The sequence below is a fragment of the Tachypleus tridentatus genome, chromosome 11, assembly GCF_004210375.1.
Source record: "Tachypleus tridentatus isolate NWPU-2018 chromosome 11, ASM421037v1, whole genome shotgun sequence".
NCBI lineage: Eukaryota > Metazoa > Arthropoda > Merostomata > Xiphosura > Limulidae > Tachypleus > Tachypleus tridentatus.
The window spans coordinates 8,055,731-8,074,508 of record NC_134835.1 but is presented as its reverse complement, the minus strand read 5'-3'; the positions used below and the strand labels follow the sequence as shown (position 1 = coordinate 8,074,508).

General features: G+C 33.1%; 1 protein-coding gene across 1 annotated transcript in view; it reads right to left on the bottom strand.

The window, feature by feature from the left end:
* Positions 1 to 12,456: 12,456 nt before the first annotated feature.
* LOC143231654 (uncharacterized) overlaps positions 12,457 to 18,778 on the bottom strand; it is a 49,977-nt gene continuing 43,655 nt past the window's right edge. The window contains exons 6-8 of the mRNA XM_076466206.1: positions 18,576 to 18,703; positions 17,926 to 18,157; positions 12,457 to 15,308 (exon numbers count right to left, since the gene is read on the bottom strand). Coding sequence (XP_076322321.1) covers positions 15,226 to 15,308; positions 17,926 to 18,157; positions 18,576 to 18,703 — 443 coding nt within the window. The 3' untranslated portion in view covers positions 12,457 to 15,225. The remainder of the gene's footprint in view (positions 15,309 to 17,925; positions 18,158 to 18,575; positions 18,704 to 18,778) is intronic.

The window sequence follows — 18,778 nt, the reverse complement described above, 5'->3', positions numbered from 1 at the left end:
ATGTATAACGTTCTAGTCCTCGGTTGGGCAATAAATACGTCTCCAAAATGTATTTGAAGTTAATTAAATAGATAAAGATAACTAGATTTAGACTGCGTGATTATGAGTTTAGCCGTAAAGAGCATGCAGTGTTGATTTTTAAAGTAATATTATCACAGATTGAATTATAGTAACAGAGTAGAGAAGAATAATCCATTTTGTATTGCAGAGATAGTTGGTATACGTATTAAAATCTTTAATTAAAATAAATTCGTCTAGCATTGCATTTTAACTTGTTTCTCATCATAATGAATAATCCATCTCGTCTGTTATGTTCTAAAGTGATTAAAGTAAAATTATCACAGACTATATTGTAATAACAGAGTAGAAAAGAATAATCCGTCTTGTCAGTTGTGTTCTAAATTGATTAAACTAATCTGTTTGGACTTTAACGAAAAAAGAAAAAATATATTTAAAGTTCTGGATACAACTGTGGTAAAAACAGTATAACGAACATTTGTATGTACGTTTGCTTTTTTAGATGAATTATTTTAAAATAAATGAACTACATGCTGTTTATTTACTGTCAATAAGTTACAAACGCCTGCTGTAAAGAATCCAGTCCATAACTAAAACCTTCCATTTTTCATTTTCTCGAAGATGTTTTGTTTACATTTGACGTCAGAAGTCCCCACGGATGTGAATTAAAGTATTTTTTACTGATTTCTTTTAATGTTAAGCAGTTTTAATTAGCAAACACAGGGATGTATTTTAATGATTTTCACAAATTTTTGATTTTTTGTTAGTGTGTTGATTACTTTAATTAAAATAACTAACTTTTTATGCCATACTATTGCATATTTTTCTAAAAAAAACATATTTTGCTCTTTGTTTAAATATGATCTTACACTAAAAGTTATTCAAAAACAACAATCGAGAATAATGTAAATCACATTATGCAACTATAAGCATTATTATGGCTGAGTTCCATTTTTTTGTAGACGGAGCGGGCGTAGCCTGTTGGTTTGCGCATGCGAACTTTATATCTGAAGGTTCAGGAAGTTCACAAAGCTTTATGGTCTTTGGTATGTTATAAAAGTAAGAGACATATTCCATTATTCTGTAAGGTAAATATAGCTCAGTTGACTCTGGGTACTCTTGTTAACTGTCGATTTGGGTTAACTCTAAGCACTCTTGTAATCTACCAGTTTAAGTTAACTCTGGGCACTTTTGTAATCTGTCAGATTTAGTTGACTCTGAGCACTCTTGTAGTCTATCAGTTTAAGTTGACTCTCGATACTTTTGTAATATGTCAGTTTTAATTGAAGTTGAGCACTCTTGTGGTCTATCAGTTTAAGCTGACTCTGGGCACTCTTGTAATCTGTCAGTTTTAATTGAAGTTGAGCACTCTTGTGGTCTATCAGTTTAAGTTGAATCTTGGTACTCTTGGAATCTGTCAGTTTAATATTAGAAATACCAGTTAGTCCTGTCTGTACAATATTCAAGTATAAAATCTAAAATGGTGTCTTTAAATAATTCACAAATGTTGTTTTGATATTAAATTGTGTATTAAATTGTGTATTCATTATTTTTTATCTGAACGGCGCCTTAGGTTGAGAGAGATGAGATTTTTCAAAGGAACAAATATCAGTATCGTTAACTTAGAACTTCTGATCAGATTGTTTATTAGTAATACCTGTCACTTGTTATAGATTAAACCAAATAACGATAATTATTGTCACTCTTATAAGGCACTTTCGTGAAATGTAGATTTTTTCTCACTTGACAGTTTAATCACTATTTTGCGTCAACTTGACAGTTTAACCCTTATTTTGCGTCAACTTGATAGTTTAACCCTTATTTTGCGTCAACTTGATAGTTTAACCCTTATTTTGCGTCAACTTGACAATTTAACCCTTATTTTGCGTCAACTTGATAGTTTAACCCTTATTTTGCGTCAACTTGGCAGTTTAACCCTTATTTTGCGTCAACATGATAGTTTAACCCTTATTTTGCGTCAACTTGATAGTTTAACCCTTATTTTGCGTCAACTTGCTAGTTTAACCCTTATTTTGCGTCAACTTGGCAGTTTAACCCTTATTTTGCGTCAACTTGATAGTTTAACCCTTATTTTGCGTCAACTTGGCAGTTTAACCCTTATTTTGCGTCAACTTGATAGTTTAACCCTTATTTTGCGTCAACTTGACAGTTTAACCCTTATTTTGCGTCAACTTGACAGTTTAACCCTTATTTTGCGTCAACTTGATAGTTTAACCCTTATTTTGCGTCAACTTGGCAGTTTAACCCTTATTTTGCGTCAACTTGATAGTTTAACCCTTATTTTGCGTCAACTTGACAGTTTAACCCTTATTTTGCGTCAACTTGATAGTTTAACCCTTATTTTGCGTCCCACTCTAAAGCATGAACACACCAATAAAAAGAATGTTCTGTTTCTATAGTAAGAATACATAAATGAATGTTCAGCGGCATAAACGTTTTGTAACATTTAAACGCTTTGAACTGTTTAATCTGCTGAAACATAAATTCTACAATATGTTAGTTTGGGCACAGGTAACAAATATTTAATGTTTTGTTTTCATTTAGAGGTAATAAATACGTTTGTACCGTGTTAACATCCTCAGAAAATGTATTAATATTTTGTTTATACTTATAATACGACTATCGCTTGTGAAACTTTAGTAATACGCACGTTTGATCTAACGAAGTGTAAATGGGTGATCAAGATTTTGTATGCAGTAAATGTAAACATATTACGGTCAGTGATCTTTAAGGTGACCCTAAATGTGAGTACAGATATCCTCTTGGTCACGGCGATTGGAGGATTAGGGGTGATCTAGGAAGGCCACGGGGAGCAGGGATTTGCCCTCGCTCAGTGGAGTTAAATGTGAATAATTTATATTTTGAGTTTTTGTTTCGTGAGGGTCAGTTTATTTAACTTCCTGGCCTACAAATCCTAGAATAACGTAACTTCTGTATAAGTATTTCTTAGCGACTGATAAGTAGGCGACATTTTCGTCACATTAGTTATTAATGGTGTAAGAACATATCATAAGAGTAAGCCTGAACGCCCTCTTGTGGAAGTTACGTTAGCTTTGTTTAAAAATAATCTTATTTGCTTCAATAAATAATAATAAAGTAAAAATCAGTAAATAACGCTATTAATAAAAAAGAGAACATCATGTCTTATCAAAGAGTTATAACACGAAATTCATTTGTGAAATTTATCTGTCAACATTTGAAGATGTAAAACCAACGTAACAACATTAGAACATCCATTTAATATGTAATTATTTACTACACAGTAGTATTTTCAGCTTTCTTCAATGATTTTCTTTTCCTTGAATGTTTTAACCACGTATTTTATATTCCTTTACACGAATGATAACAAGAATAAATATGCTAAAGCACATCCACCACGTTTTCTTGTTCTCATTGGTCGACAGAGATGATGACGTAAATTTGACCTTGTTCAATAAATGTGCAATCGGTTAAGAAAAGTGAATTTGAAAGGTTTTATATCAGTAAGCTATCAGTCACAAGTATCAAAGTTCCAGAAAAATAATTACAGTCTACCACTTCATATTATTATATCGTTAAGGAGACTGGACTTCAGTCACTAAAAGGATATAATTAAAAGTCCATCATGATATAAGCTCTTAACGACAACAAACTTATTAACTTTCGTGGAAGGTTTTATTACAAAAATAAAGTAATTGGATTTTTTTTAATAACAGAATTTCTGATGGATTGTTATAATAATCTTATTCTAGCACTAACAATGATCTTGCTCTACTGTCCAATCAAAAGGAAATACATAATAACCGAGAGTTTTAAACTAGGCTCGGGATGACCAGGTGGGTTAAGGTGTTCGACTCGTAATCCGAGGGTTGCGGGTTCGAATCCCGGTCGCACAAAACGTGCTCGTCCTATCAGCCGTGGGGACGTTATAATGTGACGGTCAATCTCACTATTCCTTGATAAAAAAGTAGCCCGAGAGTTGGCGGTGACGACTAGCTGCCTTCCGTCTAGTCTTACACTGCTAAATTAGGGAAGGCTAGCGCAGATAGCTCTCGTGTAGCTTTGCGCGAAATTCAACAAAGCAAACAAACAGTTTTAAACTAAATAAACATGGCGACCTGACAGGATTCCTGTTCACAGGAGAAACTGCCACTAGTATATTTCATTCATTACTCACTGATTTATTTTTAAACTAGGGAGGCAGTTTTTAGATAGTTCTTTGGATATGACAGAGATTCTAAGGAACAGTAACTAGAATTATTCTCAACAGAGAGATGACTGGTTTGCAATCAATCGTATAATCGTGGGATTGGAGAATAAACGTGTTATTTGTTTGTTTTCAAACCTACATTTTCTTTAAACTTGTTTTATAGAGCTATATATTTGTTGGTGTTGTTTTGAATTAAGCACAAACCTACAATCTGTGCTCTGCCCACCACGGGTATCGAAACCCGGTTTTTAGCGTTGTAAGTCCGTAGACATATCGCTGAGCCACTGGGAGGCAAAGCTATATATATATTAAAAAAAAAACAACTTATCTCCCATACCAATAACTTTTGTATAAATGCCCGAGTTTAAGATATTAAAATACGTATACTAGCTTTCCTATAAGCGGGCCTGGCATGGCCAAGCGCGTAAGCCGTGCGACTTGTAATCCGAGGGTCGCGGGTTCGCGCCCGCGTCGCGCTAAACATGCTCGCCCTCCCAGCCGTGGGGGTGTATAATGTGACGGTCAATCCTACTATTCGTTGGTAAAAAGTAGCCCAAGAGTTGGCGGTGGGTGGTGATGACTAGCTGCCTTCCCTCTAGACTTACACTGCTAAATTAGGGACGGCTAGCACAGATAGCCCTCGAGTAGCTTTGTGCGAAATTCCAAAACAAACAAACAAACAATCCTAGAAGCGATGTTTTATCACATACGAACGTGACGTTCACTTTCTTCTATACTAGAAGCAGAATAATCTGTAAACTTGTAAAGGTAAAACTTTAAGAATGTAAACAATGTGCAGAAGCTAAGACGTTGGATGATAGACTTGTTTGTATGCAGCAGTGATAAAATATAATGATGCCCGAAGAAAGAGATACAAAGTTACAAACATTACGAAAGAAAAGAACGAACTATGTCTAACGATATCCGCAGCCACCTCATTAATAAGTTGTATTCATGCTAGATGTTTGTCTAATATAATTATACAAGTGTTACGTTCTTTCCCATTTCTCCTGAAAAGTCAAAATCTAATGAAAGATAAGGTAACTATTATCTACGTCCATCAGATAACTCGTAAGCTGAGCCATACAAGCGAACAAGAACCAGAAGAAATGTATCTCAAATATCAATCAATTATATACGCAAGATCTGTTCATATGCAGTTTACGTTTGTTCTACTTACCAATTATAAAATATGTAAACAGCAGAATGTTGTTTGGGGCTTCATCTCTTATTTTCTTCACTGTTTCTTGGAATTAAGCTACTAGACGTTAAAACATGTTTAACGTAGACCTGTTATTTACTTTAACATTTCATCCTTTACTTATAATTATTTTAATATAACTTCAATATGTGAATGAAAGTTTCTTTATTGCTTCTTTTTAAATCTTGCAGTATGAGCTTCTTCTGAAATCTGGTGGTTTTAATCTGGATATTTAGTTCTAGAAAATTCTAAAGTTCGATGTGCGTACTTGGTGCTTATAAAATACACATCCACATTAATGGACACACTAATAATCTCACTGATATCTTTAGCTGAAACTATATGGTAACACCAGCTCCTCAAAGTGCATTAGCATATGAGGGTTGTAATTAGTTTTTTACAGCGATGAGTGTATGGTTTTAAATACAGGCGTATTACAGTCTATACATCTGCGGAGGGAATATTTTCTGATCTATTTTAATCACCCAAGGGAGATACATTTGTATATATGTACACAAACACACACTAATTATCCCTGTAGCAACATAATATACAATTATTACTGAGTTTTGATGAAAATATTATTAAATATTTCAAAGTTCATACTCAGCTTATTAACTGTTTGTTTATTCAAAAATGTTTCATTATCGAACAACGTGGCGGACTTTCACAATAACATCTTAAGTGATGTTGAAAGAGTGGGAAACTTACTACCATCGTAGACAGAAACCGATGTAAAAATATTCTCTTTTAACAATTCTTATCTTGTTTCTTAAAGTTACCAGAGAAAACTATTTTCGAGTTCAAGTTAAGTCTTGTAACATACGAAGTTATAGCATACGAATGAGTTATAGTCGTTTTAATATCAGCTTAAAAATATATTAAATCCTAGCAATATTGATACATTCTCGAGTGACTCACTGATATGTATCTGTGAATGTAAATCACTTCAACAAACATTTTCACCAAACTACGAAGTAAATACGTACCTGTTCCACAGACAAAAATTCGTTTTTCTTAAACGTTTCCTATTTGCAGGTTTTGCTCCAGATTAATGTTATTCTGCCATATTAGAAACTAAAACTTCAAATTATAAGCATCCTGCCATGTTAGGAAATGTGACTGACTTCATTTTGAAGTAACTCCAAATCAAGATAATTTTATATTTTTAGGAAGTTTAACGCAGATTGAGAACATTCTGTGTTGTCAGGAAGTTTCACCCAGATTAAGAACATTCTGTGTCGTTAGGAAGTTTCACCCAGATTAAGAACAGTATGTGTCGTTAGAAAAATTTACTCAGATTAAGAACACCTGCGTCATTAGAAATGTTCACCCAGATTAAGAACATTCTGTGTTGTTAGAAATGTTCATCCAGATTGAAAGCATTTTATGTTGTTAGACAATGTTCACCCAGATTAAGAACATTCTGTGTTGTTAGAAAATTTTCACCCAGATTAAGAACATTCTGTGTTGTTAGACAATGTCCACCCAGATTAAGAACATTCTGTGTTGTTAGAAAATGTTCACCCAGATTAAGAACATTCTGTGTTGTTACAAAGTTTCACTCAGATTAAGAAAACATTGTGTTGTTAGAAAATGTTACTCAGGTTAAGAACATTCTATGTTGTTAGAAAGTTTCACTCAGATTAAAAACATTTTGTGTTGTTAGAAAGCATTTTTTAATCTAAAATTATTTTTACTTTAATACATGTAAATGTGTATATGGATAATTATTTTTCAATTCAAACTATATATAATTTTACGTAGATCCTGAAGTTCAGATTTTTTTTAAAGTTTGTTACATTTATACCTTATTTCATATATTTTTTAGGAAGTCCTTTGTTATATTTATAATTTATTATTTATATTTTTAGGAAGTCCTTTGTTATATTTATAATTTATTATTTATATTTTTAGGAAGTCCTTTTTATCATTTATATTTTTAGAAAGCCCTTAGTTATACTTAATTGTGTGTTTTTTCATAGAGCAAAGCCACATTGGGCTAACTGCAGCGTCCACCAAGAAGAATCGATCCCTGATTTTAACGTTTTAAGTCCGTAAACTGTAGCAGCGGTGGACGATATACTTGAAATTTATTACTTATATTTCAGTAAGTTCTTTGTTATGTTTATAATTTATAATTTTAAAAGTCTGTTGTAATATTTATAATCTATATTTTTTAAAAAGTCTTTTGTTATACACTGCTGGCCAAAATCTTAAGGCCAATGAACATAAAGAAAAAATATGCATTTTGCGTTGTTAGATTCAACCACTTATTTGACTAGATTGTTTGTTTGATTGTTCTTGAATTTCGCACAAAGCCATCCGAGGGCTATCTGTGCTAGCCGTCCTTAATTTAAGACTAGAGGGAATGCGGCTAGTCATCAGCACCCACCGCCAACTCTTGGGCTACTCTTTTACCAACGAATAGTTGGATTGACCATCACATTATAACGTCCCCACGACTGAAAGGGCGAGCATGTTTGCTGCGACCGGGATTATTTGAGTAGAGCTTCAAAAGATGAAAATAGAAAAAATAAAATAAATATAAAAACCTTTTAGCATTTAATAGAGAAAATGTAAACACTATGAAATTACCCTAAATACTAGCTGGTCAAAAGTTTAAGACCACACCAAAAAGAAGTCCTAAACAGGGTAGGAAATGCCCAACAAGAGGCCTCAGTAGTGAGTTGCACGGCCGTCATTGCGAATAACTTCAAACATTCGCTTTGGCATGGTCAATATAAGCGTTTGCAGATGACTGGCTGGAATGTTATTCCCAGTGGTGAAGATGGCTTCACGAAGATCATGCACTGTTTTGAAGTGACGTCCATTTCTATAAACTTCCCTTTACATCCACCCCCAAACATTTTCAAGGGGGTTCAGTTCGGGCGAACACGCTGGATGGATCGAAAAGGATAACGCTATTCGCCATTAAAGGTCCTTTGTCCTGCGGGTATTGTGGATTGCAGCGTTGTTCTGTTGAAAGATCCAGTCATTTCCATACAAGCGAGGGCCTTCAGTCAATGTAGCCAACCGCTGTTTGACACCCCTGTATAACCTGAAGCTCCATTGTTCCATGAGAAAGCACCCCAGATCATGATGGAACCTCCTCCACTGTGTCTCCGGTAGGATATCCTTATCGTGCCAGTAACGTTGGAAGCCATCTGGACCATCCAGGTTTACTTTTTTCTCATCAAAGAACAAAACGTTCGTCCTCTTTTATACGTTCCATGTTTGGTGCTTCTCAGCAAAGTTTAACCGAACTGTTTTGTGGTGTGGAAGGAAGCGTGGCCTTTAAAGACGTTTATGGTTTTTAAAGCCTTTCTCTCATAGATGTCGTCTTATTGTCATTGAGCTGCATTCTGCGTCTGTAAGGGCCTTACTCTGGTTCGACGATCGGTCGTTCTTGCCGGACAACCTGATGAATCTTCTTGCTCAACGTCAGCGAAATTTTCTTCGACCAATCCATTGAAATTCTCGTTCCGTATCCTTCAGGGTCTTTTAAGAAATTTGCAACAGCAGTTTTAATATGCCCAATCTCACCGGCGATGACACATTGAGAGAGACCTCGCTTTTGCACCTCAACAATTCTGCCACGTTCAAACTCTGTCAACTTTTTAGTCTTTGCCATGTTTTTACCCAATGTAACACAGGAGATGTTAGTGGGAGATGTTGACAACGCTAATGCTTGAACACAAATAACTAAATTTCGTTACGTGTTTTCCGATTAGCGCTTCGTTTCAGTGTGGTCTTAAACATTTGATCAGCTAGTATATAGGCTAATTTCATAGTGTTCACATTTTGCCTATTAAATGCTAAAAAGTTTATTTTTATTTTCCATTTTCTTATTTTCATCTTTCGAAGCTCTACTCAAATAAGTGGTTGTGTCTAACAACGCAAAATGCATATTTTGTCTTAGGCACATCGGCTTTAAGACTTTGGCCAGCAGTGTATTTATAATTTATTACTTATATATTTTTTAGAAAATCCTTCGTTATATTTGAAATTTATCACTCATAATTTTAGAAAGTCCTTCGTTGTGATTATAATTTATTTATATTTTAGAATGTCCGTCCCATTAAATAAATATCTGAATAACCAGCGCTGCTGAAACATGCCTACATCACACAACTGATAGAGATTTCTGATGTACCTCATTAGTGATATAACAGGTGATTTGAAGTAAACATTAGCTCGAACTGAGCCAACTTAATATGAATTATCTATATCTCAACTGGGAATACAGTTCAAAGAAGACACAATAAAGTAATGAGAAGACGTCAAGAACATCGGAGTAGATTACGGTCGTTAATCTCCAATTGTCATTATTTCCAAACAGATATGTATCACTATCAGAACTTTTAAATACATTTACTGATTATCATTGTTATTATGTGTTTTATTCTCACTGGAGATAATTTAGGACGTGTTGATTAGTTGAGTAAAGAATTAAATGAGAAACTTCGTCATTTTAAAACAAATGGATATTAATAACTGTTTGGTGGGTTCTTTGGTCATTTGTTAGAATAAGTAGTGGAGTAGATAACGTAAAAATACCTTTTTATGTTAAATAACGCCTGACGTTGACGAAATGTGCTGATTTCTAGAGTAATAATTCATGTTTGATGAGACATAACACGCCTGACAATGTCAAAAGAGCTGGTAATTTAAACTTAGAATTCTCACGAAACGATACACAAAGGTCATCTGCACTTAGTTCTAACTTTAAATTGATAGAGTGTAAGGTGTATGATAGTACACACTCTCAACTTTTGGGCTACTCTTTCTGATTCAATAGTGAGAACTGACCACAAATCTTACACAAAACATATGCTTCCAAAGTGAGTGACAAAACACAGTTTTAGAGCAACGAAATGAGATCTATATACTCTCATATTCCCAGTCTGAACATTTTAGGCTAAGGATTGTGGTGTTAAATATTCCATGATCCACCTTAGCTCGGACACAGGATAACGACCTAGCATTACCAGATGGTTTGGGATCTCTCGACTCGTAATGTGACGGTCGCGGCGATTCGAATCCCCGTCACACCAAATATGTTCGCCCTTTCATCCATTGGGGCTTTATAATTTGACATTCAATCCCACTATTCGTTGTTAAAAGAGTAGCCCAAACGTTGGCGGTGGGTGGTGAAGACTAGCTGCCTTCCCTCTGGTCTTACACTATTAAATTGGGGACTAGGACGGATATCCCTTGTGTAGCTTTGCGCGAAATTCAAAACAGACAGACAGACAGACACAGGATAACTTCATGAATTAATGTCTTTTGTTAAGTGGAAGAGGTCTTCATTCTGGTTATTTTCAATATTATAGAAATTTAAAAAATTAATACAAGTATACAATTGTGTCGATTTCTACAGTTTCGTGATACGATTTGGTAAAATAGGTCATTGGGTAAAAGGAAACGATATTTAGATTAAAAAAAATTATATACTGTATGTAAACATTTTTTTGTATTTTGTGTTTAAACTGATATGATATACTGGGCAGCCCGACTTTTAATGTTCTTAACACCATGATATAAGCGGACAGTTACTAATAACGAACATTTATTATAATTTCGTTAACTTAAAACAATACCATCGTTATCATTATTGTTACATATAATTTTATTGTTCTGCAAACTGAAAGTAACATTGCACGTAATGCTCTGTGATTTTAACAATCTCATGATTGTTTGTTTGTTTTGGAATTTCGCACAAAGCTACTCGAGGGCTATCTGTGCTAGCCGTCCCTAATTTAGCAGTGTAAGACTAGAGGGAAGGCAGCTAGTCATCACCACCCACCGCCAACTCTTGGGCTACTCTTTTACCAACGAATAGTGGGATTGACCGTCACATTATACACCCCCACGGCTGGGAGGGCGAGCATGTTTAGCGCGACGCGGGCGCGAACCCGCGACCCTCGGATTACGAGTCGCACGCCTTACGCGCTTGGCCATGCCAGGCCAAAACAATCTCATGAAGTGGGAAAGTAATTCGAGTTAATTAGTTCACCATTTTAATTTTTCTTCCTATTTAATCTATGAATTAACATCAAAGTTAATTAGTATTAATTATTAATTAGTATTTCGCCTTTTAAGGAACACTAGTTAACATTTGTTTGTTCATTCTCACAGATGTTTCGAATAGGAACTATATTAAAACAATATTTTGTGATTTGGGTTTATTCGCTAGTGAATACAGTTCTAAATAATATTACCAGTACGTACCTGGTTACTAGTCTTAAGTTCATAATTTTAGTTACTTGAAAATAGCAAAGTAAACAAGGACTTGGCTTTTAAAAATAAGTTGATCAATTTGCACAGAAACTAAAACAAGAACCCCCATCCTAAAACTATGATTGTAACCCTAAAGTTCATATGAATTCGAAGAGTTTTTGTATCTAAGAAAATCAACGCCATATAGGTTGTCAGTTTTTTTTTAAAAAGGTATGTTTTATTTCATGGGTTCATTTCTCCACAGGTGAATTATTTCCAGTTTATTAAAGTGTGTGTTAGTAGGTCTTATTTTATTGTTTGTTGACAATTAACCATTAAATAATAATTAAAAATGTTACTTGTGTAATGAACTCATTACTTAATGTAATTAAGAAAGTTAGATACAAATGTTTGTACCTTCAAACTATCTTATATACATAAGAATAGCTTGTATGGAACTGAATATTTATGAATAAAAATAAAGTTTTGTATCCTAAGATTCAGTTCTTTATTGAACATTGTTCTGTGTGTATTTATTAAGACGTGCACCCAAAACAAAGCAACTAAATCAAGCAAATAATAAAGCAAACTAATTATGACGTATTTATAACAACTGTTTTAGAAAAAAACATAAATTCCTAAGATATATTACCTTAAAACAGTTTCAAATGATTTTATCTATTCTATTCTGTTGTTGGATTCATCACGTTCTTTAACACGTGATTGTACGTCACTGATTTCGTAACGTGCTTAGACAAAATGCAACTATAATAATGTAGACATCAAAAACACACAACGGAAACACTTTTTTGCGTAAAGAAATGTTTAATAGAACCACAGTGTGATATCACAACATAAGGTGCCCTAGCATCCAATTCTGCTTCAAGAATTAACGATTACAGAGGACTGGTGCTTAAAATATAATAGAAAAACAAGAAAGGTAAATACCACAAAACATTCAGTTTTATCACAGGAACACACCTCGTGCAATGACTAGAGCAAAATGTCACCAAAGTCACTAGAAAGCTGAATAATAAAAGTCACTTTCAATGAAACTAATCCGCTTGATTATTTAGATATATTGACAACTTATCATTCAAGTTTTCAAGGTTTTAAACAATTACTTCTGTAAATGTAATATCCAAATTTTGATGGGTGACCGAACTACAATCAAAATCTTTGAATGATGTGTGGTGTCTCGGTATACCTTCCTCAACTGTTTCCTGTCCCATTTCTTATCCTACAACAACGTTTAAAATATTTTTCTGGATCTGAGACTGAAAACTAGTAAGTAGCCGAAACTTGAACGATTAGAATGAGATAGAAAAATGAACTGTATATATTACACAAAACCCTACAACGTGACGATAATATAAATCACTGAAACTTGTAATTCTAACTTACGTCATGTTCGTATCCTCAGTCTAAATGGAAAATAAAATATGTTTACTAAATTTCAATACTAGTAATAAACGACCTTATGACACCATATTTATTTTTATTTATTTGGACAATCAACGTTCCGCTTTACAGCTGCTTGAGCGGTCCATTAAAACACAAGTGTCTTTTATGAACTAATATGTGCTACAGAAATTATTGTTGTTTTGAATTAAGCACAAAGCTACTTAAAGGGCTATCGAAACCCGGTTTTTAGCGTTGCAAGTCCGCAGGCATATCGCTAAGCCACTGGTGGGCTACAGAAATTAAATAATTTATTTAACTGTATACTGTTCGAAGAAAAACAAACAGAACAGCTTTTACATATAGAAATACAAGGAGATTTTTTAAAGGTGAGTCATTCTTAGAAATACATTTCACTGTTTTATTGAAATATATAATTTTAATGTGCATGCAAAAACATTAGTGGATGAATTCTGATTCTTCATGGTAGGAAAACACGCACAGCTAGTCTTGTTTTGTCTATTACTTGATAAAGCCATGAAAGTGCTTGAGCTAATCATCTGAATATTTCATTAGTATTCCACAAAATAATAAACTGTGAAACTGAATGACAAATATAAGGAATTATATGAAGTGAACTGCCACAAGTGACAATAAAGTAATGTACGTTTTACTATTAAACATATTAATAGTTCAGGTATTAAACTGATTTTGAATCTAAATTTATTTATTAAACACTTACCATCATCGTGAAATAAAAATAAAGCTGGAATTGAAATTTTATTTCTAATTTTACTGTAATTGTGAACTTAAGTTCTAAGCAAGCTTGTCAAGTGATACGATTTTTTAAACACCTAACTTTCCACAACATTTTAATGCATCTGTCGTAATGAGGCGAAACTACGTGTATCTAATAATTAAAATAAAATAATATACAATAATATTATATTAAGATGAATTTCAAAAGTAAACTTCATAAACTATCTTCTAATAGAATGAAATTAAATATTGTGTAAAATCTACTATATTTCTTTGGTAATTTTTAAAAATAAAAATAAAATAAGACGTTAAATTAATAGATTGGTTTAAAACCAAAGAACTAAACAATTATTAATATCTTTAAATACATTTAATACTAAAAGCAAAAGTTTGCAATTAAACCTATTGAACGTAACACTTATAAAAGTGAATATCATAAAGAACATGCTATACAAAACGTTATGACGAGGATTACATGATGATTGTTTTGTTTAATATAATGAAAATATTTATACACTCCTCACCACTACATCCTTCATACACGATCACATATCCAGCATAAATACATTTCATAGAGTTTAATTTCTTCTTATTAATTTCACTCTCACCAGATTGTTAAAAAAAAATCATTTTACCGAGTACAAATTTATTGTCCTTTTCAGGAGAATCTTAATTTACATCGACACGTTAAGTGAAAGACATCGAATAACTTTATGACGTCATACCACAGGACAAACAGTTGTATTATACGCTCCACACTTAGAGACATCGTAGGCCTACTTTAACTTATTCACTGAAGATAATATTCCTCGATTATCAGTCCTTATGTAAAAGACTTGTTGGCCTGCACCATCACAATGTTCAAAATGGTCGTAATGTCACGAGGCAAACATGTAACTTACAAGTTAAAAATGAAAGCATCAAAATACATTTTCCAATCTTTACTTATTTTGCTTGCCTTTGATATCAGGGGTGCCTAATTTTTAGGAATCGTTAAATTGAAAATAATAATAATAATAATTAAAATCACGAAAAAACATTTTACTATTTTACCCCTTTCTTTATCTTCTCTTGTAGAGACAAAAGATAGACGTTGATTGGCTTTCTTTAGCCATCATACTGCCGTTTAATAACATTTCCAAGGTTATAATAGAAATATTTTATGAAGCGTTTATACGAAGATAGTAACTTAGAGAAGTAGAATGTAAGCATCTACAACACTACTAAATAAATTTACCTTTTTGGCGTTGTATTAATGACAAAAAATACATGTAGTTTCATCTGTTAGGTTCATCACCACAACTGGGTCCCATCCTTTGGTTCTCAGTAGAAGATGACATATCATTACATTCACAAAAACATTAATAACACACAGTCAATTCGAACTCTCCTGACTTTAGTTATATTGTCAGAATTAAAATAAGAGTATAATTACAAAACATGTTGAAACTATAGACACCCAACTGGCCGTAGAGGATCTGCTTCCATTGTTGTGAACTGAAAAACAAAACAAAATAAGCGACATGTTAAACTGACGTACGTGAAGCTTCGATCAAAAGAATTTAATATGTCAAACATTAATATATTTGTTCTTCCGGATAACAAAGGATCAGCTACGCTACATAAGTAAAGACGTATAATAGAATATGAGGTCACAATAAATTCACTTTTATCACTGAAATTTTAATGAACCGTTTCATAACCGGAGGTTCGTGTGAACTGCTTGCTTGTTATTCCATTTCGAATCGTTTTACAGAAGCCAAGTAAGACCATTCCAACTATTAACCCATGATCTGGCGCTACCTTTATTCTACTTTATCACTTCAAAATCTAGAATAGTCAACACGGACATCTCTGTTGTAGCTTTGCAAGAAACTCAACAAAGAAACAAAAACAATACATCAACTGCCAACAGAGCTGCCCATAAAGTATTGTGGTAACTAGAACTCAGTGTATTCTACGAGATTCTTTTATTATACTTTAACTGAAAAAAAATCAAACTAATTGCTTATAGATAATAGCTGTTTGATCTTTTTAACGATCTGAAGAAAAATTCAATTAAAGAACCAACAGCTTCATATCAATAAACTAATTCTAGTTTTTGTAAATGAACTGCAAGCTGTGGTCAATAAACCGTTATTTGACGTTGAGAAATGTAGACTCAGCGTGTCTTTCTTCCAATATTATTTATTATCTTTTTTTAATTTTTCCTCCAGTGGCTAAAAGACGAAATGGTTCAGGTATTAAGGACAATAGTTTCATTTTAGATCACGTCGATAAATATCAGTTTTTCATTCATAATGTTAAAAAACAACAACACGTAGGTTCAGAAATGATGAAATAAAAACCCTATAACTCTAGCGCTTTTGAAAGGTGGACCCTTCTTCTTCAGGGGCAAACTGGGAGGTTTTCATGATATCATGAAGAAGCTGAAATAATATCACGGACTGGTTTTATTTACATGTATTCGTTTTAAATATAAAAGAACGTTAAAAGTCGTTACATATAACTTCAAATATTTTAATTTTAGTTTACGTAAACAAAATTTGAACAAAAAATACACAACGAAGTTTGTTTATTCAATATCGATTTTCTATCTTCAATAGAAGAGATAATTTTGACAGCTCTAATTAACCAAAACAAGAGTGTCATCTTAAAAACACGTTCTCAATTCAACTAATTATTTAATGTTGTTTACCGAGTTTCTGTCTTCAATAGCAGAGATAATTTTGACAGCTCTAATTAACCAAAACAAGAGTGTCATCTTAAAAACACGTTCTCAATTCAACTAATTATTTAATGTTGTTTACCGAGTTTCTGTCTTCAATAGCAGAAATAATTTTGACAGCTCTAATTAACCAAAACAAGAGTGTCATCTTAAAAACACGTTCTCAATTCAACTAATTATTTAATGTTGTTTACCGAGTTTCTGTCTTCAATAGCAGAGATAATTTTGACAGCTCTAATTAACCAAAACAAGAGTGTCATCTTAAAAACACGTTCTCAATTCAACTAATTATTTAATGTTGTTTACCGAGTTTCTGTCTTCAAAATCCGAAATAATTTTCTCAGTGTTAGTTAACGAAAATACGAATATTAGATATATTTACTGTGAATTTAAAACACAATAAAATATTTTCCCGATTTAAATAAGGAGTTAGCTAATTGTTTCAGTTTTTGTTGCGTCTGTAATAACAGAAACATTAAAAAGTAACAAATGTAATTTCAATCATATGCTTGGCGAAAATTCATTAAGTCCAAACCTTTATTTTAAACATTTTGAATATAAAGCTAACACAAAGACGATTTAAACGTACAAAATATAAATTACACAAGTTTATAATGAATATTATTCTCATCCGTCCATTGAAACGTCAACTATTGCTTTCAAATTTTGTTTCCAACGAAACTATTACACTAGTATTTAAATAACGGGTCTTATCTGTTCCTGAAACAAGTACAGTGTTCGAATTCTTTAAAAAGAGCTTTCCTTTTTACAAACTTTTAACAGTTTGAAAATGGAAGATAAAATAAATGATTTAATTCGTTATTCTATTATCTGTGGAGTTCTATTTCTTTACACTTTATAGTTTCTATAGTGAAACCTGTTTAAGATTTGTTCCTCGTAAAGCTAAGTACTTAACGTTTTTTGTTCTAAACTCGGAAAGCAGTCTCAATACATAAAAGTGACTGTTTTAGTTTCAACTACATAATTTAACCTAATTTTCGTTTCAGCGAAAGCTTACTGCAAGCTTTGCTCACTGCAGGGATCAAACCACAAATGTAACGTTATAAACTCGACAGATTCTCATCGAAACACCAAATAATTTTAAGTTGAAATTGTTCTGGTATTTAGCTAAATGTGTCTTTGGCAGTGGCTAACACACTACACTTTAACACAAGTTAAAGTGTTATTAATAAACGGTTCTTAAATAGAAACCTGTATTGAAACAGTAAAATAATATGTAGTTGAAATTATCGTTTCTCATACAGTAACATAATACTAAGCGTATTACCAATTATCGATTAATAGTGACAAAACGTGGATCGCCAGAAATATTTGTTGATAACAATAAAACATTGAAATCACATTAACTGTTTTTCTCTAATTTACCTTTCTCCGAATTTTCCAAAACATGGAGTCCGGAACTGAGATGGCTGACTCCTATTACCGTTTCTTCACTACTGGTGTTGATGACTTTATATAAGGTAGCAGTACATTTCAGTCTCATCTCTCCTTTATGAAAGTGTTCGGCCTTCACTGTAAACTTTAACTCCAACACTGAGGCCTTTAGTCCCATATTGTCGACAACCGGTGGTTGATACACCGTCAGATCGGGGCTTGCCTGAGTATCAGGGATTATCATTACATTAGTCTAATTATTCTGAGCTCCGACTGAAAATCTGGGAGAGAGTCAGTGACAAAAATTTACGTTTTTAGATTGATTTTACAGAAGAAAGATTTGACGCGTGAGAAAAGTACACGGATTCATCGTTTTAAACAATGTATAGAAAGTTCACATCTTATGGAAATGTCATATGAGAGTCGTTGTAGTTTTTATTATATCTCTGTAGTCAGACATCCACTATAAGAAATACTTTATATTGATAGTTGTATACTTAATAGTATGTTTGAGTGTAAGGTAGGAAGTGACTGCTTACCTTAAGGTGAAAAGAAACAAACCCCGATAATTAAACTACTGCTGGTTAGAACCTGAAACTCCGATAATTAAACTACTGCTGGTAAGAAACTAAAAACTTTACCATCTTATCGTTGATAGACCAAGCCAGTTTTGCTGGGTTCTGTGATTTAGAAGACGTACACCCTACATCTACAAGGTCGCCAACTTGATACTTAGGAAGCCCTCCGCTAATGGTGGGGCCGTCTGCCGCTATAAAATATAAAAGCGCGTGTAATACAATTCGTGGTTTTTATTCTATTTAATTAAAAAGTAAATTCGTCTTCT